This window comes from Nilaparvata lugens, chromosome 13 (assembly GCF_014356525.2).
Source record: "Nilaparvata lugens isolate BPH chromosome 13, ASM1435652v1, whole genome shotgun sequence".
NCBI lineage: Eukaryota > Metazoa > Arthropoda > Insecta > Hemiptera > Delphacidae > Nilaparvata > Nilaparvata lugens.
Window position 1 is genome coordinate 28,220,176 of NC_052516.1, and position 9,578 is coordinate 28,229,753.

General features: G+C 32.0%; 1 protein-coding gene across 1 annotated transcript; it reads left to right on the forward strand.

Moving 5' to 3' along the window:
• Positions 1 to 27: 27 nt before the first annotated feature.
• LOC120354067 (glutamic acid-rich protein-like) lies at positions 28 to 7,125 on the forward strand. Its single transcript, XM_039440234.1, has 6 exons — positions 28 to 650; positions 1,572 to 1,659; positions 3,614 to 3,869; positions 4,285 to 4,380; positions 4,754 to 4,819; positions 6,607 to 7,125. Exons 1-6 carry the CDS (start codon positions 596 to 598, stop codon positions 7,108 to 7,110), a joined length of 1,065 nt encoding a protein of 354 aa, XP_039296168.1. The 5' UTR covers positions 28 to 595; the 3' UTR covers positions 7,111 to 7,125.
• The last annotated feature ends 2,453 nt before the right edge of the window (positions 7,126 to 9,578 follow it).

Below are 9,578 nucleotides of genomic sequence, written 5' to 3' on the forward strand. Positions count from 1 at the left end.
CTCTATAGTACTTCTATATCCATCGTAGGATCGTAGCTTGGCATCATAAAATCAGGAACGTTTTGAGTTTTGAGCCTTGCTTGAGTTATATGGTGAAAATTTTGAAAAAAATGTGTGAAAAGAGTGCTTAATTTAGTATATTCATATTTTAAATGTTATTTAATTCTTATTCAGTCTGTTAGAAAGTAAATGTTACTTGAACTCAGTTTTATATATGATATCAATTCAAAGTTCAACGAGTGAATCATGGCTGCCTTGAATCCTTTGGCCTAACGTATGTTTTAGTGATGTGCGATTTATATTATACTTGTTAAAAATGTCAACTTAATAATTTTGATATTGAAAAATAATTAAAAATGGAGATTGATTCATCCAATAACAATACAAACAATATTGAAAGTCTATTTTGTTTTGTTGATGGTTGTTTTACAACTTCAATGCGGAACAAAATCTAGGCTTCCATAAGTTTCCTCCCAATAGAGAAAAACAAATTTTAAGAAAATATAAAAATGGTACTAAAAAATTAGTGAATACCAGGCAATTATGGATTGAAGCATTAAATATTGAAAAAGAAGGAACTACCGTTATTGGGAAGATGAGAGTTTGTTCTCTACACTTTTCAAAAAATGATTTTATTCTCAATGGAAAGGGTGAGTTATTATGATGTTGTTCAGTTGGTAAAAAGGTGACAAGCTGATAAGATTTTAATGATAATGATTTAAATTTTATAATCAAAATTATAACGCCAAATGTTTTCTATTTTCTTTATTGTAATTAACAAAAATAATATTAATGTAAATATATTTTAAACTTGAAACTAACCTTATCCAAAAGGCTAGGCCTATTACAAATCTTAATAACTTATAACTTACCTACCTAGGCCTAATATTTTGAATAATAATAGTACCTAATTGAATGTATTCTAATTTTTATTAAAAATATTCTCATCCAAATAATTATTTAGTTTATAAATAATTTTATTAATTCAAATATGGTAGGCCTATATTTTCTGTAGTCCAATAATTAATAAAAGTTATTCAATTCCTATTGAAATTTCTCATCTTTTTGAGCTCAACAAGTTGTTTTTTAATGAATTCTGATTCTGTAATAAATATAGCATATAATTTTTGAGTTATTCCTTGTTCGCACTAGTTATTGTTCAGTAAAGCAGATTGTTCGTTTAGTAGACCATTAAATCTTTAGTCTAACTTAATTTTTATGTTAGATTATAATTCAACTTCAAGTTTTCAAATTAATTTGAATTTGCTTATTGATATATTTTAGAAAATCAACATCATTGTTATAGGTAACAAAATTTATAGATTGATTCTCATTAAATAGCCTATACTAAAAATTGATATAACTTTCATACCATGTTATCGTATTTTAATTTTCTTTTTCAAATTGTATATCTCAATTCACCAAAATAGTTCAATTGTTATATTTTACTTGTATTCAATCGATTTCTTGATGTTTTATTTTCATACTTCGAGTATGAAGCATACAAGTTGAAGCAGTTGTTTTTTATTACATGCAGAAGTTTTAATAATTGTTAAATATTTTTATTGTAGATGTGAAGAAACCTTTTGCAAACCTGAAAAAAACTGCTATTCCTAGACGCAATCTACCCCTGAGGAAAAATTCAAAACTGAGCACAAGGTGAGCTTATATATTTCTCATTTAGTAAATGTACAACAATATCTGTGGGAGTAATGATGACGATAAAACCTATAGGTTCAGGTTGGTTCTGAACAACCACAAACCCATTTCTGAGCTCTATGATGTCTAGATCAGTCAGCTTCTCAACATTTATACTCAATATTTATTACTTATTATCAGGATTATAAACTCTCATTATTAGTGATTAGATACCAGTAGGGCGACCACTAAGACAACCGCTTCTAAAAGTTTTTATTGTTACATTCTGTATACTTTCAAACTTCATATATATATATATATATATATATATATATATATATCATAACATCATATTGCACTAAAATCATTATAACAAATAATTCATCATTAGTTCTTTATTATAGTAATAATATTAGTAAAAACTTAGTATTTTATACTAAAATTATGCCTGGAAACGTTTAACTCAATAAAAATATAATATAACATTACTTTCTTTAACTGGTCGATAACAGCAAATTAATCTGGTAAATAAGTTTTGGAACTACTCCAGTAAGCCTAGCATGGCTTGCCATAGTGGAGTCCATGTCAATTATTTCATTACCGGTATTATAATATAATATTAAATGACCTGGCTGGCTCAGGTCTAGTGTTAGAGTTTTCAGGTTGCTCTGATCAATTTCATGGCCTCTGACATTCTATTATTTACATATTTCCCGAATAAAATTCTCTCTAATTTAGTGTAAATTGGAGATTAGTGTAAATTTGTAAATGTATATTCTATTCGTTATTATTATATTAGGCCTATTGAGGAAAGTGATAACTATATTTTCAATAGGCCTTATCAAGTCAAACTTCCTCAAGCTAAATGAGGAGAAAACCCAAAGAATGATTTTTAGTTTGAGAAATATTGTGGATCAGGAGAGAAGTGTACAACTTCTTGGTTTTCACCTTGATCCAAAATTAATCTGGAACCTTCACATTGAAGTCATCTGTAAGAAGCTATCACGGGTGATTTTCTTATTAAGGCAGCTTATGCTCAGTGTGCCAAAGAACTATGTCAAGACAGCCTATTTCTCATTCTTCCAAGCAATCATGTTGTATGGCCTTGAACATTGGGGTGCAGCTAGTGGAGTTAATAGAATTCTCCTGCTTCACAAGAAGGCCATACGAATTATTACTGGCTCAGGAATCATTGACCACTGTCGTCCTCTCTTTCGTGCCGAATCCATCATGACAGTGATATGCCTCTACATCTTCATATCACTGAAAAAAGTTAAGATTTCTCTGGAGAGTATGCGACTGCGTAGTGACATCCACAACTTTGACACTAGGGGCAGGTACCAGGTCGACATTCCATTCACAAGGCTGAGCAGAGTGAGGAATAGCCCTAGCCACCTAAATGCTAGACTTTTCAACAGACTTCCGGCAGTAGCTAGGTCACTACCAACCAAGGAGTTTCTCCGGGGCACTTATAATTGTCTGATACAAACTTCTATGTATGAAATGAATGAGTTTTTCAGTGTTCCCGAAAGGACTATCAGTGTGTTTTACAAAAGTACCTGAATCTTACTGTGATATTTCTGTATTTTGATAGACTGAACTCTATATTTATTAAAAACCAATTTTAGTACCCTGTAAACTTTGATGAACCAATTGCTGTATTTGATGGCTTAAAGGCAATAAAAATAATTTATCATTTATCTCTATTACAGTAATTGTTCCACATTAAAAATTATTCTTCAACGTGAGTAGTTAATAACAGCAGAATCAAGTTTCTATGCTATCCATAATTTATAACAATAATGTTATAATAATTATAACCATAATTACTAAGTGCGTTACATTTTTTCGGCTTGTAAGTGATAGGATTCAACAGATTAAAAGGTATTTCTATCAAGTTGCAATGTTATCCATTACTATCTGCCACAATTTTTTTTCAGATGGAATGATTAATAATAATTATTAATTTTTTCAGGTTACAAGTAAGAGGATTCAACAGACTGAAATGGCGCGGACGTTTAGCTTTTCAAGACTTGGACGCGCGTGTTCCGATGTCAAGAAATCCGCCGATCAAGAGCAGAAAAGTAGTTCAGAAATTCGAAGGAGGGGTGCAACAAAATGTGAAGAAACCAACAGAAGTAGTAGAAGAAAGCAAAGAAAACGAGGAAGAAGAAGAATGCATGGAAGTCGTTGGATTTTCTTTGGCCAGCCTGGAAGACGGAACCGAAAAGGTAACGAAAAACTCGAGTTTCTAGAAGACTGTACTCATTTTCTAAAAGAACTCTCTCATCCCAACTTATTCAGTAACTATTTATTTTCTTCAAATTCAAGATCAATTTGTTATTAATTGATAGGTTTGTTAGAGTCATTATAGTTGAAGATGATGATTTCTTGATTCATTCCTAACTGCGATGTATTTAACACGCTATTTTGATGTTTTTAACAACGATATGCAGTCAATGATTGTTTTTTAACAAATTATAATCATATTTTTTTATAGTTATTGAATTTTTTAATTGTTTCATTTCTTCATTCATAGCTAGGAAAAGAGGTGTTTCAGAAAGCCGATTATTGAAAACTGTGATTAGGATAAAAGCTGATTACATTTTATTCCTAATTTTTAAATGCTTCTTTTTACATTTACAGTTAATTGGATTGGATGGTGACCCTGAAAACACTGAAAAGGATCAAGTAACATCAGAGTTTATTATCAAAGAGGAGCCTTTGTCAGATAACGAACAGGTAAGTCAATTTTCTCAGTTCATTATTTAATCTGCAATGTTATAATCTTCCTTATCAGATACTGATTCATCTGTATATCTTCACAATTTTTGAACGTATAATCCAATGGTTGCCATTTCGCCTACTCTTCAATCAATCTATGTTGCGATTTAATTTACCTTTAAATGACTCTCACTCATACGTATCTTTTTATTTTCTTGAACATTAAAATAAATAGTACCCTTTCTATGACTCGGCCGTTTATAGCTCTCAATTTTAATAATAAAATTTTATCAAAGATAAAAGATAATCTTTATCATAAAGAAACATTATCAAAGATAAGATTTAGAACGGTTCTCGTATTTCTTTATAATATTCTATTACTTTTTTGTAGGAAATAGATGAATGGACCGAAGAAAATATCATCGCAGAAGTAGAAAGGAGTGAGACAGAGAATCAGGTGAGTTATTTCAATTTTTTGTATCTTCATTTGTTTTCGACATTTTAGACCTTTGGTTCTAGCTTCACAATATACATTTTTGGAAACATTGCTAGCTCAATCCTCAAGCTTGACATTTTTATGAATTTTAATTGATAAAATACATTATTCATAATTCAACTACGGTAATAATTCGTATTTTCAACTAATTTCACATTCTTCAAATGCATTTTTGCTTAAAAACTCTATTAAAACTAATTTTTTCACGAAAATGATTGGACCTCGGAGCCACCTCAACATTTTTCCAACTGATTTCATATTTTAACTCTCAAGATGCACATTTCTACAAAAACTCTACTGAAATTCATGTTTTATGAGAACAATTGTACCGAGAATAATAATAATAGTAAATGGTGTTTCTTACAAACACATTACAGTTCAAGATCAAACAATACTCAATTATTTTTGTCAATGCATGAGTTGATATATATTATTATGCTATTGATATGTATAAATGCATAATAAGATTGTTATTAAGAACATTAAAATTTGTGGAGACTGATTCCTTATCAACTTCCATGGACAACTTCTCCTTTTAAGATCAGTGATCCAGTCACTAGTTCCATACAACATAATGCTCTAAGTTATAAACTGGGATATTCAAAGTTTGAAGAGTATTCGAAGCTTGAAATACTTGTAATGTCTTCTTCAATTGGAATTTGAGAATTTCAGAAACAACTGTGTTAAAAATCTTGACACTTTTTTTGTAGTTGAGAAGTAGATATTGTGGTAATTATTCATATTAAATAAATAAAAGACCAAGTGCCGGTTGCACAACAGCCGGTTAAATTTCAACCGTGACTAATTCCACGAGAACCAATCAGAGAAGCAGTATTTTCAAAAACGCCTTCTCTGATTGGTTCTTGTGAAATTAATTTCGGTTAAAATGTAACCGGCTGTTGTGCAAATGGGCCTAAGATCCAATCTTTTCATTTAACATCTTGACACATTAGCTACAGCTTCACACGTTACTATACTCTTCAAGAAATTATGCTTTAGTGAATATTTTGTATGAATTTCGAGTGAATAAATTTGATAAATAATCCACATCTAGAACAAACATTCCATAATATCATCCTCAACAGAACCGAGCTAAATACAGTCAACTTACAGGCAAGACTTAACCTATTTCAGACTATGTGTAACCTTATCTAAATTTGGGAGGGGAATCATTTCGATTATGTACTGATTTCATGAATGAATAAAGAAACAGACTCACACTAATTAAAACAGGAATATCAAGATTTCAACATTTATTAAGTTACAAATCATTTTGAAATACTTGGAAGCAGTACTTAAATACTTGTTTTCATCATTCTTTTCCATATTCGCACAAAAAAATCACAAAAATCATGTTTTTAGCGGAATGATTGTACCCCAAATCCTCCCCAACTTTAGACGTGTTAAAACAATACACAATAATGTTGATCAATCATAAGTTTGCTTAATTATAAGGCTATTAAGATGTATAAATGCATAATACGATTGTTATTATGAACATGCATGATCATTAGGCTCAACTCACATTTACGTGACTCATGTCGAGAAGAGACTCGACTCTAGTCGAGAGCATGTTTTTCCATATGGTGACACTCAGACCAGTCGATTCTAGTCTCCGCGACGTCACCATTTGAAAACACATGCTCTCGACTAGAGTCGAGTCTCATCTCGACCTGAGTCGCGTAAGTGAGTTGAGCCTTATTTTATTCTATATTCGCACAAAATATTCACAAAAAATATGTTTTTAGGGGAATGATTGGACCACAAATCCACCGCCAACTGGAGACAACAGCCAACAACAAGTGATCACCACACAGTCGGTGCTACACGATCTAGAGAGCAGTGGTGACGAGCAGGAGATCAACAAGAAAAAGAAGAAGAAGAGCGATGAGGGGGCAAGAGAGGAAGAGGAAGAGATTAACAAGAAGCAGAAGAGTAACGATGAGGAGACGGAGGAGACAAGAGAGAAAGCGGAGGACGAGGAGGAGGAAGATGAGATTCGTGACCGACCCTGTAAGTGGTGCGGCAAACGCGACTGTCGCGGCCACAACGGCGAGCCGCAACGACCGGCCGCGTTCGTGTGCGTCGTCTGCAACGAACTGTTTCAGACGCCTGCGCAGTTGGATGCCCACTCAGAGCGTCACGACGAGGAGATGAACGGCTACGGGAACAGCTGGCATGATGACTTCGCCTACAGGTCAGTTTTCTTGTTCCCTATAAGCGCTCAAAGAAGGTCAGTTGACCGAACGTAGTGAGGTCTATGTTTCAACTGTATTTGCTTTTGTCTGTATGTAACGCGATTACATCCCCAATTTTGGTTGAGGAGCAATTTTGGGATTTTCCCGTATGCTCCCATATTTTTGTAAATAAATAAATAAATTACGGCCAAACGCGTTGATAGGATTCAATATGAGATTTGGCAGGAATAGTCCTTTTCAACTGCGCGTCGATGTATACACAAGGTTTTTTGAAATTTTGCATTTAAAGGATAATATGAAAAGAAATGGAATTCCTCCATACTCTGATATCACTATATATATATATATATATATATATATATATATATATTATATATATATATATTATATATATATATATATATATATATATATATATATATATATATATATATATAATCTACTTTGAAGATAGGATCAATCAGACTATAGAATTATTCATAATCAATCAGCTGGCAAGTGGATTATTCATTGTATGCATTACACAGATGTCTGGCCGTGTCTATTTCTATAAGGTAGGGTTTCAATATTTTTACTTTCCTCGCCCTATTACCATAGGTATGGAAAGTATTGCTTTCCGAAAAAAATAAGGTAACCCAATTTCCAAATTTCTGTACGTTTCAAGGTCCCCTGAGTTCAAATAACTGGTTTTTGGGTATTGGTCTGTTGAAAAAGAGATTTGATAGGTATTTGAAAATAAAATTATAAAATGATTAAATGAACTGAATAAGGCCAAAGAGATTATAATATTCTTGATTGAAAAAAAAATCAATTTTAAAATAGTTGAGAAATATTTTTATCAGATGGAAAGATTATCACGAAACTGAATAAATCATCATAGGGGATACAAATTCAAACGTGAACTGAGTTTATAAGTGAGTTTTTGATCTTGGAGAAAACAAATAACAGTTTTTAAGAGTAAATTATTATTCAACTGTGAATTGTGATTCGAATGAATCAACTAGAACAGGTGACATCAGATACTTGTGTATGAGAAAACTGCGTAAGGTCTACTGTTCACAGAACTACTAGTTTTTCTGTTTCCCATAAGCGCTCACAGGTCAGTCTTCCTGTTTCCCATAAGCGGGCCATTCACTATCCAATATTTTGTCTGACTTGAGGTCCTTCAATTCGACGTTGGACCGTGAATGGGGTAGTTGTGGGCGGGGCTAATGCTGTCGGAAGTCTGGTGAACTGTTCAACTGACTTGGCCGACCACGTAAGGTCAGCCGTCTATTTAGGATTGATTTGGAACGTGAGTGGGGATGTTCGACTGTAACCAGTCACCTGGAAAATACAAAGTAGTTGGAACAAACTGTTGAATAGTGAATGGCCCGTTATATAAGGCAATAGGCCTACTATACTTATTCGTGTTTATTCAGAGTTACACAACTTTCAGACAAGTACCTCAGTCTCAAGCTCTAAACGGTTCCAATTATAATTTATACAATAGTCGGAAAGTAACTAGGTTTCATGTCTACTTTGTCTACTGGTCGGTTTTCGTGTTTCCTATACAATACAATATTTATTCATAATTCAAATTCAAAATGTTTTTATTGCCGTGAACAAATACATGTTATTGACAAAGTCATCATGTAAACATATGCATACATTTCACATACTCAAAACAGAGAAATACTATCACAGCCAACAGTTCCGGTACTTAGTTTCTTCACAGTTATATACAGTCATATTTTAATTGGCAATAATAATATTATAATATACGTCAAATATTAAAATGAAATTCCAGCTGCCAACATTTCCTCAATCGAATAAAAAGCCCTATCTTTGAATAGCTTGGAAATTGCGTACCTGAACGATCTAGAATTTGTATCACGGATGCTCTCAGGTAGTTTATTAAATAATTTTATACCGGTATATACATAAATATTTTGTGTTTGGAGAGTCGTCATAATCATCTAGAACAACTTTATGGAAATTATTATCCTCAATTTATCTTTAAAAAACTCAAGTAGGCCTACCTTTTTTCAAAAACTTCTACATCATGTTTAAACATATTAATGCCATTTCGAAGTGAGGGAATTATATAGAAAGGGTACTTTCAATTTTAATTCCAAGATAGATAAGAGCAGTAGCCCTCACCAAAAATTATTTATTATTATTCTCAATTCTATACACATCAATGATATCTAAGATTTTATGTTTATCACGGAATATTAACGTCTTCCATTCTGTTAGGAAGTAATTTGATGTGATATACTTACAGAACGATGCATATCACATGCATTCAGTGATATGTGAAATAAAACACCTTTTTTCTATCATAAATATAAGATAAAGAAAATAAAACTGAGGAAAATACCAGACTTACAAAGCTTCGTTTACACCGGTGTTAATAACAAAAGTTTTTTTTAAATTTCTGTTAGTAACTGATGTTAATAACAAAATTCATTAAAACATGTTAATAACATTTTTAACAATAACAATGAGTTTTCTGTTAAAAACACGAGTTATTAATTTTT

Coding starts and splice junctions, on each gene's coding strand:
- LOC120354067 (XM_039440234.1), top strand. CDS start 596: ATGAGAGTTTGTTCTCTACACTTTTCAAAAAATGATTTTATTCTCAAT. Junction 1,660..3,613: donor AATTCAAAACTGAGCACAAG/GTGAGCTTATAT, acceptor TAATTTTTTCAG/GTTACAAGTAAGAGGATTCA. Junction 4,381..4,753: donor CTTTGTCAGATAACGAACAG/GTAAGTCAATTT, acceptor ACTTTTTTGTAG/GAAATAGATGAATGGACCGA.